The sequence below is a fragment of the Taurulus bubalis genome (assembly GCF_910589615.1).
Source record: "Taurulus bubalis genome assembly, chromosome: 6".
Classification (NCBI taxonomy): domain Eukaryota; kingdom Metazoa; phylum Chordata; class Actinopteri; order Perciformes; family Cottidae; genus Taurulus; species Taurulus bubalis.
The window spans coordinates 13,425,564-13,442,859 of NC_136594.1; the positions used below are offsets into that span (position 1 = coordinate 13,425,564).

At 39.6% G+C, this 17,296-nt stretch overlaps 1 protein-coding gene across 1 annotated transcript; it reads left to right on the forward strand.

Moving 5' to 3' along the window:
- Window positions 1-12,953: 12,953 nt before the first annotated feature.
- On the forward strand, window positions 12,954-16,187 carry LOC306738484 (elongation factor 1-alpha 1; the record flags this gene model as incomplete). The annotated part of the gene is made up of 7 exons (XM_079220339.1): window positions 12,954-13,097; window positions 13,285-13,464; window positions 13,764-14,060; window positions 14,902-15,052; window positions 15,320-15,576; window positions 15,673-15,907; window positions 16,063-16,187. The coding sequence occupies 7 exons, from the start codon at window positions 12,954-12,956 to the stop codon at window positions 16,185-16,187; spliced, it is 1,389 nt and encodes a 462-aa protein (XP_079076465.1).
- Window positions 16,188-17,296: the final 1,109 nt, after the last annotated feature.

The following is a 17,296-nucleotide window of genomic DNA, read 5'->3' on the forward strand; positions in this document are numbered from 1 at the left end:
TGTGCTGTTAGTTAGAAGCAAGCCGGTTAGCTGAAAAGCTTCTCCCACAACGTGATAAATGCTCCAGACGTGATCAACGTCTGGTTTAAGTTAAGATGAAAATGTCAAGGGATCTACTTCCTTTTCTTCTCATGGACTCATATCATTTTTGCAATGCCCACATGTTGTAATTATCAGAGATATTTTGATGATGTTGTAATCAAGTGATAAGGAGTTACCATGGGATGGCTCCCAAACATGTCAACCACTGAGAGGAATGTGGAAATTATCACCTTCACTTACATCTTTGCTTCTGGTATAATTTCATTTTCTATTAAACTCATCAACTTTGACCAACATCTTGTTAGTTGCTTTTCAACAGAGCAAATTAAGTATTGCATTGATGGACTACCACATCTACCAGTGTTTTTTTGTGGTGTTTTTTTTACAAATATTAACACAGTTTCTGCGTGATTTTACCTTTTTCAGTATATATTAAACATGCCTGGGTGGTGCATTTGACAGGGGAGATCACTGTTCATTTTATATTTCCTTGCACCTTGCATATCCAAAATCCACCGAGAAGTTTTTGTGCCTAAACTTAACCAAACCTTTTTCCAGTTTCGCACTAAATGCACAAGCGCAAATAGTTCGCGAAAGGCAGTGCATAGAAGTACCGAGCAGTTAACCTGGAAGCTACTCTATCCTACACCAGAATGTTAACAAGTGCAAGATACATTTTCTGACCTGGTAGCCCCTCTCTGATCTCTGCCGGGCTTCAGATTGTATACCTAGCATATATAGCATATATATATATATATATATATATATATATATAATATATATATATTTATTTATATATATATATATATTAACACTTTAACCGCTAGAATACGATTACAGTAACACAACTTTGGAAATTCAAAGACGCACTGAACTTTTCATCCATTCTTCTCTATTGTAAAATATTTGCTTATAAAGCCTTCAGAGTCCCCATTAGATGCACTTTGTGGAGGTCCGTCTTTGGGGTGACGGCTCTGTTTGGTGGACAGGTCTGTGGAGCATCTGACTCTTATGTAGGAGACTGGTGTTCAATCTCCACTGTGGAGTTTTTGTAAAGAAATAAAGTTTCTGTTATTCTTCAGTGTCACTCACCAAACGTATTGTGTATCTTTGGGGGTCAAACAAACGTGTTGAATGCATCTCCTTCCTCATGAAACATTTACAACGCTAATATTTGGAATATTTTAAAACCTGCATTGTTTACTTGCCAGACGTCTTCTCCTTTGCTGTCTTGTTGTTGCATTTCTGCATTCTTTGTCACATTACACATTACAGAGGCCTGTAGTTATGTGTTTGGCAGGAATGACCCACATGCTTGTGTATGCATGGGAGGACCAAATCATGAAAATTGCTCCATAGCACAATAGTGGTCTTTTCCTAATCTTAATAAGTTGCCTAACCTTAACCATAGTTTAACGGATGAATGTGGAGTTACTATAGTAGTCTTATTGTCAACTAATCCCACAATAGGGAGCAAAACTAGCAATGTGTTGGTCCATCTTTCAATACCGTCTGACTTCCCTAATGTTTGATTCTCTCAGCTCCAAGCCCAGTGCTTCCAACTGGAGAAACCTTTGAAAATAGTGCACAATTGTATTGTGTTTTAAAGAGGCTCAGTCATTTCCAAACGGAGATGGTTACTGTAATTTTTAATTAGATGTTACTTAACCAGGAGGAAATTAGTTGGGGACTATTTACAGCAGCGTATTAATCCACATTTGGTGCTCTAGTGAATATTTGCAGCAGCAAGACGGTGAATATGGGATTTATTCAAAATAAACCGTATGTTCATGATAATGAAGTAATATGTCCTACAGTGGCTCATCAATGTGTTGTGGATCGTTTAAAACAACAATGGAGATCTATGACACAAAAAGATATATCAAGCACAGTTGTTAGTATGAATTATTTCCAGTTTGCACACTGATTTATGGAAAAGATGAAAAATATAGAATATAGAATATCTTCAGAATGATACTTTAACCTCTATGGATTCAAACCAATGTGATTTCAAATTGTACATTTTGAACTGAATACTATTATTTTATTCGTGGGCGGGTTTCTAACCTACAACCGTTATGACCTTTTAAGAATCTGCAATACATGCAATCACCTTATAATTGACTGCAAGCGGATTACGTTTGCCAGGATCAATTTGGGCCAATATCTCAGGAGGAAGACACTGGCGTTGGTGGAGAGAGCAGAAGCAGAGAAAGACAGCCAGCCTAGAGAACCTCTAATTGTGTGTCAGCATGCACTGTTTGTACGACAGCAGTCGTGTATCAAATACATTTTCAGGTTTATGCAAAGATAATTTTTGAAATGTGGATTAGATGTGTTTATAGAAACTGGTTTGGAGCAAATCAATTAGGCTATGCAAAGTGTAGTTTTGTTTAAAGTTGCCTGCAATCCACCACGATATAGATATAAGAAAAGTTTGCAAAACCGTAAAGGAAAGACCCAACCTGACCTGCCAGGTGGTTTGTTACATAGAATCATCTGAGAAGCCGTCATTGGAATCTATTAGGAAAAAGACAGACTGGCAGGTGATTGGCTGAACCATTGGCTGAACCATCTGTCAATCAGGCTCTTGCAGAAGCAAGTCGGTAGAAGACTGTCATGGTCCTATCAGACCAAAATGTTGATGTGATGTATTAGTGGTCAGTCACTTACACATTCATTAATTCAAGCAAATATTAATATATTCCATTTATTAGTGACTTACATTTTTCATCCTCCATGGTATCACAGACTAATACTACATGATATAATATACACAATATACAAAACAGTCATTAAGATTGAACCGTTTTTAATTGTTAGGGAATGTGAGTTTCAGTTAATTGACCACTTGGAATTTCAATCTTGAAATGACACAAGTATCGCTTCATCAATCAAGCTGTGACCGCCTCACCGCAGTCCACACTTTGTTTCAGATGTCTCCAGTTGTGAATTGAACTGCAATCTTTATTAAGACCACAACATTCATACAGAGCACTGTGAACAAATTGTAGTGTTTTCAAATCCCACATGCATTAGGTTAGACAGAAACACTGCAGGATATTTTAAAGACCTGGCTGTCAACAGCTGAACATTGAATGGACAATTATCCTCAGCCCACAAGGTCTGACACAAATATCAGCCATACTTGTTACCACCAGCAGATGGAGCCAAAATAAGACAGTCTCCAATCAGACATATAGCGCCTTTGATTTGTTGAAGGTATTTCCCATTCTTTGGTATATAATATATATAACTTTTGAATACAGGAGACCAGAATAATAGAGAATTATACAATAACTCAACTAATAATACTTACATACCCTTTACCACATTTACCACCAGTTTAATAACATGCTTCTTCTAAAATAAACTTTGAATTAACGCAACGTCGTATTCCTCAGTCTTGAATCGTATCAGTGGACAGGTCTTTGTTCCTTAGTGATGCTGAGGGTTGTTTCAATGAGCCAATAGGATCTTGATGACTGAATCTGGAGTTTCAGGTTCTCTTTGTGACCTGACGTCCAGATTCCTACAAACTAAAATGGTGGCCTTAATGATGTCACCCCCAAAGTAATCAGTCTCTAGTTATCAATATTAGTGTCACATTCTGCGAACAACCGTTAACATGATCTGTGTGATTGGACAATTAGCAAGCTAGTGTTGAACTTAAACAGTTAATGGTAAAAAAAGAAATGCTTATCACAACAAGATAACATGATTCATCTCACTTTATAACTGTCTTTCACTGTGTCTTTGATAAAGTCATAATTATTTTTAGGCTTCTTAAAAGCAGCACACGTTTTTATTTCAAAGCTCTTTGGGCTGCATTTCTTGTGACAAAGTTGCAATACAAATAAAGCTTATTTTTTTCCAGCTCCTTTAGAGTTGTAGAGAAGGACAAAGATAAAGCTGTGTATTGTCATCGTAAAAAATACAATGCAAGAGGTTTAGGTCTGGCACTCTATTTTATATTACTTGAAGAAAAATCCCATGAAAAGACCAAAACCAACAATTAATGTATACTAGTAACAAGAATTGTGTGTGTGTCCAAAGTCTGATACCTTATTCCTTCGTTGTCTAAAAACTATTACGACCACAAAGCCACACTGTTGCACTTGCGACATGTCCGCTAATTACCATGAACAAACTGCCATTTATTTAGATTTTTGTTGGTTTGTTTTTTGTTGGTTCTGTTGGTGAGCAACTCTGTTGTGCTTCTTTTTTACACACAATTGAACTTGTGTCTATTATCTCATCTATAAGGTCTTCATCTACTGCAATACAGCGATGTTTCTTCAAGGACTGGGATCGAGTAAACAGTCTCTTGCAGTGTGAACACCAGTATGGTTTCTCTCCAGTGTGCACGCGCAAATGTCGGCTGTAACTGTATGAACTATTGAACGATTTCCCGCATTGGTCACAGCTGTATGGTTGCTCTCCTGTGTGAATACGGAGGTGACGCATGTAGTTACTTAGACGACCAAAACCTTTCCCACATTCTTTACACTGGTATGGCTTCTCTCCAGTGTGCGTACGCACATGTTGTTTGTACGTTTTTGAAATGGAGAAGCTTTTGTCACACAGTTCACAGCTGAATGGCTTTTCTCCTGTGTGGATACGCAAATGTGATTTGTAATTACCTAACTGAGAGAAACTCCTCCCACACTGGTTACAGCAGTATGGTTTCTCACCTGAGTGTACACGCAGGTGTATCTTGTAACTACTTAGGTCACTGAAACTCTTGTCACATTGGTCACACTCGTATGGTTTCTCTCCAGTGTGGTTACGCAGATGCAGACTGAAATGCCCTGACTGTGTAAAACTCTTTCCACAAAAGTCACACTGGTACGGCTTCTCTCCACTGTGGCTGAGCTGGTGCCGCTTGTATGAACTTAAAAAACTAAACGTTTTCGGACACTGGTCACAGCAGTATGGCTTTTCTTTAGTGTGGACACGCATGTGTATCTTGTAAATACTGAAGTAACTGAACGTCTTTTCACATTGGTCACACTGGTATGGTCCAGTGTGGTCGCGCAGGTGTTTCCTATATGAACTCTGGTCGCTGAAATGCCTCTCACATTGTTCACAGCAGTATGTAGTTTCTTCAGTGTGGGTCTCCAAGTGTATATTGTAGGCATCAAGTTGGCTGAAACTGCTACCGCATTGTTCACACTCATACAGTTTCTCAGCAGTGTGCGTGAGTTCATGTTTCCTTAAACTGCAAATACGACTGAAAGATTTCCCACACCTCTGACAATGATGGGGTCTGCTGCTGTCTGTGTCCGTCTGTTTCAACTGAGAAAAGAGAGAGAAATAAAGGTTAGTGTGGCAGACTTGATTAAATGCTACGTACTGTGGAAGTAACATGAACAATATATTGTAAATTGTCATATAAATACCATATTTCACTGATTGGAGAGAGAACCGTGCCTTTATTAAAAGAAGATGTAGTGCCAAGACATGTTTCATGTCCTGAATTAGACAGCAGAGGAGGCGAGGCAGGTGATCAGAGAGGGATCTCTCTGGTGGCTCTTGCCAAGACAGATGTAATGGGGCTTACTTTTTCTTTTAAATGCTATTTCATTGTTGATTAGGGTAGAAATCCATTTAGTAAAAAAAACTTTTAATTGGTATGCTCGTCAGCTGACACTCTTGTCGGATCTTACTTGCAACGCTCAACATTGATGAATGGCGGTTGTTGCTCTTCTCTGACATGTTTGTTGCGCTCACTTTCCTTCTTGGTTTTTCTATGTTATGTTGGCTGTTAAAAAAAATAAAGTAATGTAATACCACTGCTATGGTGTGTGTCTTTGCTTTTTATTCTGAGCATTTGTTTAGACCTTGTTTGAGTTGTTTTGACCTGCAGTTTCCTGCTGATAGTGTGGCTTAAGACACCACTAGACCTCTAGTTAAGAAAAATAATATGTTATTAATTTGTTTACTTGTGAAACTAGACCACTGAAACAGTAGGACATGTTTAGTTTAGTTAACAGTTACTTAACACTGATAGAAAAATGGAAATATTACATGGAAACAGTGTCATGTGGTCATGACAAAATATTGGATAATTCTATTTGAGCTCACCACTTCTGAAGAACTCATTTCATTGGCTTATTGGTGAAAGTTAATGTCCTCCAAATGCCTTTTCCTCCCGTCAGCACGTTCCAGTTCTGAAATCTTAAAAAAAAGAAGAAACTAATCAGAGTAACTCCGATAAAACGGCAATAATACTTGAAGGGATGTACCGATCCAATCTTAAACTGATGGGTATCGGTCATACTGAGCCCACTCTAATCCTTTGTTTTTTCGTCAACTGTCATATAAGTGTTTATCGCGAAACTTGTATAAACAGCAACCATTGAGTGCATCAGTGGTCTACTCTTGAACTCTCCGCTGTCTATCTCTCCTCCACAACGAAGCAGGGCGAAACACACAGACAACGGCAAGACGCAGTGTGAGTTTATTTAAGTTATTCACCCAATTTATTTGCACTCATTTCCACACCACTGCAACAAAAGCCCCGCGAGCAAAAATCCAATAATGTAATCCGTGCAAAACCTGTACAGCCAATAAAAAAACAACACTCAACAGATTACAGCTCAATGACGTAACTCAGGCAAACGCAAAAAAGGACACTTTATATTATAAAAAAAAAAAAAGAAGGGAGAGAGACAAGCACATTGGATTGATTGTGATAGCTTTAATGTACTGGAGAGTACATAGAGTACTTTGATCAGTTTAGCTAAACCATATTGTCATTCCTCGCATAAGCCCAATTCCGTTTGTCATACTAAGGACTTGATCTATTTCTATTTTTTTTTGGAACAAACTCTTTCTGGTCTGTCTGAATGGGGCGGCATTGAGTGTGGTGAAATGGTGAAGTCAGTCTCAGTCTACTGAAAACGTGGGGGGGAACTTCAAATGGTACTCTGGACTGGAATATCCTATGTACTAGTTAAACTGAGCAGGACTGATTCATCAAATATTCTGATATTATTGATAAATGCAGGTTCTGGTCCTCAGCTATACTCTAAAACAAATCCTTCTCCCTAGCTGAAAGTCCTTATAGGAATACTTTGAGTTAAGAAGATCTTCTCATATTTTTAATCAGATGTTCAAGTGTCCGTTTAAGGCGGTTCTATCTCTGATAGAATGCTAAAGGAGAAAATGCATCTTGATTTCCTCAAGGAAGCTGGAAGTTGCCTAAATAGAGCCATACCTGCTTATTCAGATCTTCAATGCAATTCAAAGTGTTCTTGAAGGTGTTCAGGGGAAAGGGAGCCAACTGGAACCAGGAGGAGAAGTGTGTTGCAAGATGTATCTGCCAAAATAAAACAGATAATGTTCAAATAAATGTCAAAGCAAGGATGTTAGTTTCGGTTAATGTTGAGGCAGTGAAGCATATTCTTACAGAATCCATCTGGTATTTTAGGGGAAGGGACAATGTTATTCAGGATTCCTGTTTCCTATGAAATGTGTACTAAAATGATATACTCTATACCACATGTTTATGACAGTGGCTTTCAGAGAACAGAAAGGAATGGGATAACTATGATTTGCTGAATTGACTTGCTCAGAGGAGGAGCCACTAAAGATTCCTTAAGAAGCCAAAGACACCCAGACTACCAAATGGGTAAGTAGTCAAACTCCAAGCATTGACTATTTCCTTAAAAACTCATCTCTGTCCAACCACATGGCGGATCAAAAAACAAATTGACTTGTATGTAACTCTGAAGGAAAACATTGAATATTGTATGTTTTCATGGTGGTTCAGTCTTAAATAATTAATCTGGTCCAAAGTAGGGCTGTACTGAATCAACTAATCTAACGATTCTTTTTTTGATTAGTTGATTAATCCAATTCATCAATTACTCTAAAGATCTTTTTTTTTATTCCCCAAAATAAATACCAAAACTTTGCTGAATAATGTTTTAATATGTTATTCCTTCATCTTAAAAACAAATAAAAAATGTAAAAGGATTTCTGTGACACAGATTAATATAAACATTGCATGTCATGGCCCTGAACTGGAGAGACCACTACTAACGCTGTTGCACGTTACGCAAATCAACATAAATATTGTAATCTATTACGTTAACTAATTACCACAGCTCTAGTCAAAAATCTTAATAAATTAAACAAAAATGTGACGCACAGGACATATTGCAACATTTCGTTCAAGAGTTGCAGGTGGCTGCATCAGTTGTCCATTTAGCACTTTACTCCAGATAAATATATCTTTAAATCTAATTGTGGGTAACCAACAAAGTGAATAACTTCATGCTCTTCAGTAGATGAATGCTCTCAATATTGATGATCGATGAATTTTCCTTAAGCACCATCCTCAGACAGAAATGTATAATCCCTACTCTTTGACTAGTTGCATTCACTCTGGCATTCACTCTACTCATGAGCCAAAGCCACCCCGAATCAGGAGATTGCACACTTTGTGTTTCTTAGGATCTTACTTGAACAACTTCAGTACAGCTTTGGAAAACTGTAATGCAACAACAACAAAAATCTGTATGCAGCAATGATCTAACCTGGGGTTTGTTTTTCCTCTTTAGATGCTATCAGCACATACAAAACACACACAAAAGCAATGGAGATCATGATGCACCAGGAGGGGATGGGTAGTGGTGGCAAGCAATACAGAAATCTGGCGAGCGGTAGCAGCCATACTACCAGACCACGGAGCAGCTTCTCTCCTCAGGCTGCCACAATCAACTCATTCAACATGCTTCATGGTATTATCTTATTATTTAGCAAAAATGGGACTTGGGACTGGGTTTTGTAACGCAACCCTGTGTTGTACAAAGACAATAAATGAACCTCTCCCTCCAGGGCCCACGCAGCATCATTTGTAATAAGTACCTGGAGTTTAACTGTATTGCATTTGTTGTGTTAGTTTTTACTGTTGTCGACTAAACAGATCTCTCTGAAATCTGACTGTCTGGAAAACGTCTTTACATCTCTGGAAGATAAATAGTAACAGCTGCTTTCCCCAATATGTAGTTATGATGGAGAGTCTCATTACAGTCAGGCTTTAACAGTTATTTTAGATGTTTTTATTTGAGTGTAAATGGCATAGGAATAGTATTTTAAGTTATGAACAGTATGCTTCTTATGTAGCTAGTTTATGCATCCATACGGGGCTGGTTTATTCTAGTGTATAAGTCAATACGGGTCTGGTTCATTCTAGTGTATTAATCCATACGGGGCTGGTTTATTCTAGTGTATAAATCCATACGGCTCTGGTTTATTCTAGTGTATAAATCCATACGGGGCTGGTTTATTCTAGTGTATAAGTCCATACGGGGCTGGTTTATTCTAGTGTAATAAGTCCATACTGGTTTAGCGCAGCAGCGGCCTCGCACAACGCACCCGAGCTAACACATAATAGCAGCGTGCCGCTGGACTCAAGCCGCTACATTTACATTGTGAGACTGCTTCCTTAAATCCAGGGTGCGATCAATAACCACGAGCAAACCCAAACATACGAAGGAAACACCGCAACGTATACCTTTTGCTATCCCACAGTCTGTCTTCTACCAATCCTGTTATATTGCCACGCAAATAAATCACCATCTTGGAAAGTCTTCTTCGTTGGTGTTTAACGGCGGCCGTTATGTGTCATTGCTGCCATCTTCTGGAACGTGTGGGTTACTGTGTCACTTTCATTGTAGATCACTATACATATCATGAGGTACTTAATGATATGTATGTTATCCCAGTTGTCCTCGTTATGGTGAACATCACTTCTCTTTAGTGTTTAGTGATGTCGACAGACCAGCTTCGAGGTGCATTACCGCGTCTTACTGGACTGGAGAGTAGAGCAGTAGACCTGCAACAACAAATAATGAAATGCAACTCTTTGTGATGGTTGTAATCACTGCGTCAGTTGACAGTACTACAATAAACTGTTGTTTTAATGATTGTTTGTGCTCTTAGGATCTCAAACATCAGCTTTGCATTTGCATGGTATTCATTGGCTTTCCGATCTGACAATTGGCTGCTTTTTGATGAACTCCCTGTGGTTGAATAGTCCCTGCTGCTTTATTTTCCTTTGTGTTATCATGTCCTGTTTGTCAGTTGTCATTAATGCAGCATGGTAGAAATCCTGAACCATCTGGGTTATTGGGTGTTTTATCGGTTGTCCTTCTCTTTCGCAGTGTGCTGTATACTGATGCAGTGGCTTATCTAAAGGAGTTTCTGGGAGCTCTGTCTTTGTTTTGGTTTAGCGCTCTAGACTTTTTCTGTCTAGTTTGTGTCATCTTTCTCCTACTCCCTTATATTTCCTTTCATTCCAATCACTGATAGTTTTTTGCTTCCCATACTTTCACTCCTTTGTATTTTAAGTAAAAAAAGATCACAAAGATATTTTTTATTGTATACAAACAAAAATAATAATAAACGGTTTTGTAAAAAGTCATAACATGTCGTAAAAAATCACTTTCGGGTCTAATCCCAGAAGCATTCATGTGCCCTGTTTGATTGTGGAAAACAGATGGAAAACAGATGCAAGGACACGAGCCTCAAACTGTCCCATGTTTTGTATTTAAATGCATATTATAGCTCCAATACGAGTGCTTTGTACTCTGTAAAGAATGTTTTTGAGGATATATTTTTTATTACAACAATTGTATGATGATTCTATGCTTTTTTTTAATGCAGCGTTTTCGTTCGGTTGCAGTTCACAGCACTTGAGATCATCTGAGAAAAGTAAGTGGGAAATGTTTGATGCATGTGTGAGGTAATGTATCAAATAATATATGTGACCACAGTATTACTGTTATGTATTATACTATTGCATCTGAAGTCGGAATTGAAAAAAAAAAAATCTCTATAAACAGATAATAGACTTCTGTTTTTGTTCCATGCTGGTTAATATCTGCGTTATAGCAGCACTCCACCTAGTGGCCAAACTTCGTAATTTCAGTAAAGGACGCTTCCTCCGCCAGCTGACATAGTGGTATATTGGCTGCGTCTGTGTCAGTACCGCATCTCCTGTGTGCAGTGAACCAGTGAACGCACCACTGAAACAAAGGTAGGAAGGTATAGGAAACTTTTACAATGTTAACACAACAGTTAACATGCTGTTTTTCCGTATCCACAAACAGGCATGTTGCAAAGGGCTGGTGGTATCAGGGATGCTTTTAATAACTATTATGGAAGTGTGTCACACTAAAAAGAGATAGTGTTATTTGAATGTTGTGTGGCTTTGATGCCATAGTAATTTGATCAAGTCGAGCGGTGCCAAACAGTGCAGGGGGGTGTGCGTTGGCACCAGAGCTGTTTGTTGGCTATAGGCCTGTATGGCGCAGTTTCAGCGGATAAATATTCCAGTAACACTCACGCGGGAATCTTCTCTGTCGAGCATCAGCCACAGAAACACAAACAGTGCTACGTAGCCGTCTGCAAGCTGGATGATGAGACATGCAGACAAAACTCCCTCAGTGCTGCAGTGAAGGGCTCGCTGCTTCATTGTGGAAGCGCGCATCAATGTCTGTTTCTGATATCTATAACATACACGCAAACTTATTTCATCAGGAGATTGAGATCAACTAAATGACATGTGTGTGAGTTGGGGACAGTCTTGTGGTGTATTATTATTATTATTATTATTATTATTATTATTATTATTATATATCGGGGTATGAACAGAGCAATTATCAGTCAGAGCTTGTTTTTTAATCACGTTTACCTCTGGACCAAAATATGTTTCGATAACAAGAAGTGTGATGAAGACGCAGTCAGATAAAGTTCAGCCAGCGCAGTTTTGAATCGTGCACGTGCAAAGGGCGCGTGTCACTGTGGCGGAGTGACGCAACAGTTAACATGTATCTACATCTTTAATTGATTAGCAAATTCACTGATTAATTTAACTAGGTAACATAAGCTATCTACACAAAAGCAGACGGTAATGGGATTAATAGATCCGATATGTTGTGATGTCTCTGTATTGAACATTTTAATTTAAAATATATACAGTATTTTTTCATCAAAATGTTTGATGAAATCTTTTATGAAAAGGGAGTCATTTAAGTATTCCATTTGCCCATTTAGCTACATGTTAATGATTTGCTCATGATAACATTACACAAAGGTTAAGGTAAAGCCCCAATATCTAATGGTATGTCACTTAAACCTTAATATCCTTATTTATTATTTGAGTTCTAGTTTGCCTGTTGCCTGAGCTTTACTATCAGGAGGTAACACATCCGTTAAGGCAGTATTATGCTTGTTGAAACCTATAATTTACCTAAAGTTTGCATGGATTCGGAAAAAGCTCAGAAAAGTAACCCAGTTTGCTAGATATGACAAGTGCTGACAATATATCGTTAACGCAGCTGTAACTGAAGTTAGTAGAGTGATATGTAGCTAACTAATGTTATCTGTTTGCAAGTCAAGCAATGGCGAAAGTTATTCTCTTTCTTACATTTGGAACATTATTCCCTTAATTACACACATTTCTGGTGCATAATTTTAAGGGATAGTGTTACTTGGAAAAATACTCTCATTCTATCATGTGGAACAGTAAAGTTACAAAAGAAAATAATTACACTAAAAACTAAAACTAAAAGAGGCGCTCATCCCTGAAATAAAAATGAACACTGATACATTCATCTGATCAGAGACAACTTTAGTTTCCTTCAATTTTAGTTTTAAGATTACAGCAGTGACAACTATATGCAGCTAACAAACTGTAGGTTGAACATGATCAGCAGGCAGTGAAGAGTTTGACTCACTGAACTTAAGCTTTTGAGCAACAAATAACTTCTCGGCATAGGTTGATGACTATGCCGCAGTGTGTCAGTGTGTATGGAAGTCTCAAGTTACATGTACTGTAATTACTTACTTGATTGTTGTTTGCTGCAATCTCACAGTATTTCCCAGGGTGAGCCGCTATGGGGAAAGAAAAGCTCCACATAAACATTGTGGTAATAGGACATGTCGACTCAGGCAAGTCCACCACCACCGGCCATCTCATCTACAAGTGTGGGGGCATTGATAAGAGAACAATTGAGAAGTTTGAGAAGGAAGCTGCTGAGGTAAGACTCAAATTGTTTGCTTACAGTAAATATAAAATGTGGTCTTTGCTTTCCTACTGTGTAACTGCAGTTTCCTGAACACATGCTCTAGTACTGTATCCTGTTCTGTTTCACAGTTATTTAATTATTTGAAGCTTTGTACAAAAGCATTTATCAAAGATAACATTTTGTCTTTACTGTCCCCTAGATGGGAAAGGGTTCCTTCAAATACGCATGGGTTCTGGACAAGCTGAAGGCAGAGCGAGAGCGGGGCATCACCATTGACATCTCTCTTTGGAAGTTTGAGACCAGCAAGTACTACGTCACCATCATTGATGCTCCAGGACACAGGGACTTCATCAAGAACATGATCACTGGGACTTCTCAGGTAGAGGGGAGAGTGGAAAGAAGAGTAGAAAATGAGAAAATGCATGACCAAGAGAGAAAAACAATGGAGGAGGAAAACAGTAAAGAAGAGATAAGAAGTGATGGGAGTATTTTGGAAAGAAAGCATAAAAAGCTTTTGGGGATTAGGAAATGATAATGCAAAGATGTCACAGCATACAAGGATTGTGTTTGTTCCACTGAAACTAGTTGTTTTAGCAGACAACATGAGTTCAAAAAGTTGTGAAATTAATCTGAGGTTGGTCGAAAGCCTTAATATTTCCCTCTCCTCACCCCATTCAGGCCGACTGTGCCGTGCTGATCGTGGCTGCAGGCGTCGGGGAGTTTGAAGCCGGCATCTCAAAGAACGGGCAGACTCGTGAACACGCCCTCCTTGCCTACACCCTGGGAGTAAAGCAACTCATTGTGGGCATCAACAAGATGGATTCTACTGAGCCCAACTACAGTCAGAAGCGCTACGAGGAGATTGTGAAGGAAGTCAGTACTTACATCAAGAAGATCGGTTACAACCCGGACACGGTGGCCTTTGTGCCCGTCTCCGGCTGGAACGGAGACAACATGCTGGAACCCAGCCCCAACGTGAGTCTATGTGAGACCCAAAGGAGAGTGATGTGCTCACAGCATTTACAGTTGAGGAATTAGGATTGTATGTCTTCACATAAATTAGAGCTTAAGTGGGTGTTACGTATTACGGTATCTGCTTTTGGACTCTTTAATGTTTGAAAAGTCTAAAGGTGCTTTTAGACAGCAAGCTGTTTGTGTTCTTCAGATCAAGCATAGTGGCAGCCATGTCGCTCCTGTGAACTTGCACACCTCTTTGCTGCTGAGTTCATGATGGCTTTTTGAATTTACTGCCACAGCTTGCTGTGTAACTATGGCAACCACAGAAACTAAAGCGAAATAAATATAAAAGGACCTTTTGCTGGTATCTGAGTTCCCTGAATGACACACTTCTTCACCAGAAGTGAACAGACAGAGAGGAGCAACATCAGCTTTTGATTATCCACTCCAAGACAACAAAACATTTATGATGCTAGTTAGCTCAACATGTTGTACCATCGCTAAGCATTTCCTCTATTTTAAGCCCAGTCTATTTACTGTCACTGTGTGATGAACTCAAGCAAGGTGAAAAAAAGCCTGTGGTGGACAGACTGGATCCGAGGTAGCCGGGAGCTGCGGTGGCGTAGTTGCAGTTCATAATACAGAACATTTATATTGCTGGTAGGGTAATGTTCACTGTCTGAGAGCCTAAGTCTTAATTAACAGGGAACAAGGTTCCTACATATTGTAAAGCTGAAATGCACATGGAGACACAACCCTTTTGCATCCCAAAAACATCGAAAGAGGCAGTGTGGGTGTTTTTTAATATTTTTTTCCAATCACCTCACAGTAAATCTCTTTGCTTCCTGTCTCTCAACAGATGACCTGGTTCAAGAGCTGGAAGATCAACCGTAAAGATGGCAATGCCTCCGGCACCACACTGCTGGAAGCTCTGGATGCCATCCAGCCTCCCTCGCGCCCCACTGACAAACCCCTCCGCCTGCCTCTGCAGGACGTCTATAAAATTGGAGGTGAGGGAGGTGATGATGTGGGTGTCTGTACAGGTGGTCGCTGTGCTATTAGTTGTTGGTAGAATGAACTTGTCAGATACAAGTGCTCTTATTCTAAAAGGTCAGACGTGCCAGATTATATGTTGAATGTATTTTGGGAATTAGAGCAGAACTGAATTAGCTCTGGAAATAATTCCCTCTGGCTCTTTATGTCCTGTACAGTAGTGTCTTTTTTCAGAACACCGTCTTATACAGATTTGCCAAGATGCTAATCTTCCTCTCTGCCAGGCATTGGCACCGTACCAGTGGGCCGAGTCGAGACAGGAGTCCTAAAACCTGCCATGGTGGTGACCTTTGCCCCTGTCAACGTGACCACTGAGGTCAAGTCCGTGGAAATGCACCACGAGGCCCTGGACGAGGCGCTGCCTGGTGACAATGTGGGCTTCAACGTCAAGAATGTGTCCGTCAAGGATATTCGGCGTGGCAACGTGGCTGGAGACAGCAGGAATGACCCACCGCAGGAGGCCGCCAGCTTCACCTCTCAAGTCAGCAGCATACAGGGATTATTTTAGCAAATGATACAGACCTAAACGCCACTGCTGCAGAAAAATATCAACTAATGAGTGTCTGCTGTTGTCCAGGTGATTATCCTGAACCATCCGGGTCAGATCAATGCTGGCTACGCGCCCGTCCTGGATTGCCACACTGCACACATCGCATGCAAATTTGCAGAGCTCAAGGAAAAGATTGACCGTCGGTCTGGCAAGAAGCTCGAAGACAACCCTAAGGCCCTGAAGTCTGGAGATGCTGCCATCGTGGACATGATCCCAGGCAAGCCCATGTGTGTGGAGAGCTTCTCTGACTACCCGCCACTCGGTAAGTTACCCGCCGAGCAAGCGAGCAACTGCAACTCTGATATAATTTGTTTTTTCACTTAAATCAAACATTAAGCTTCACCCTAACCTCGCTGACAATGTGAACTTCAATGTTAATCAGAGGCAACGAATATTTTTTCCTTCATCCCCCCTCAGGGCGGTTTGCGGTCCGTGACATGCGTCAGACTGTGGCAGTGGGAGTGATTAAAGGCGTGGAGAAGAAAGCCACCAGCAGCGGTAAGATCACCAAGTCCGCACAGAAGGCGCAGAAGGTCAAATGAACGTTGTTCTGGGCTGCTGCCCCACACGCTCACCATAGCCGTAGACACACAAGCACCCGGCACCTTCTGCACACAATACTCCGTGTCTGGTCTATTACCACAATGCATCGCAAAAGCAGGAGAAGGAAAAAAAATTCCAACTCTCAAACCGTTAGTGATTAACACGTTACCAGTTATATTTGTTGTTTCACTCACTTTGTGATAGGATATTTGCATTACAGCTCTCTGGTTGTGTGCTGTTGTAGATCATTGCTAAGCACCAGTAAGAAGGCAGAGATGTTCTTTTGCCAGTGAAGTAATTCTCTGCTTTCCAGTTTTAAAAGAGACACACATTCCAGCCAGTTAGATTGACTGCTTGCATGTTTCCTGTTTGCAACTTAAAGAAACAAGCTTGTTGATACCTGGAATCTTAATGCCTAGTACTTTGCTGGAGTTAAGCTCCCATGCAGTATCTCTGTTAAATGTAACTGTTGCAGTTTAGTTCATGCACTTTAATCTGTACTGTACATGCACTGTTATGTGTAAGCACTTGTTCATGAAAGTAAAGATGTTTAAACAGAATGTCTTTGTTGCTGGTATCATTGCTAAGACTATAGAACCTCACTCTTTCAGTGAATGATGAAGCGAAAGACAAACTCCTCATAGAATTTCCTTTATTGATGAATGAGAATAAAAGTTCACTTGCATTTCCATTACATTACAGGCTTCACAAATCTAACTGATATTATTACGAGTGTGTAAATATGTGCACATAATTTAAATAAATTAAAAGACACAAGACAGAATGTTAATGTGTTTTATGCCCTGTAGCAAAATTATCTTGGAAAAACAACAACATACAATTCCTTAACTCAGAACATTTACAAAAAGAGAACATGAACACAGTGCAACAACTGTTCATTGGAACCTAATGCACTTTTCTGGAAATTGTAGCTATGGAGATGAACATGTACCACAAAAGCAAGGCACCAATATATTGTATGTACTGCACATTGTGAGGTCCTTTTACTTCTGATGCAATCAAGCTGAACCATACATTGTGATTTGTCTTAGTGACATGGCATTCGTTCTAAGTTATAGATTTGTATATGACAACCTCTTCATGCAAA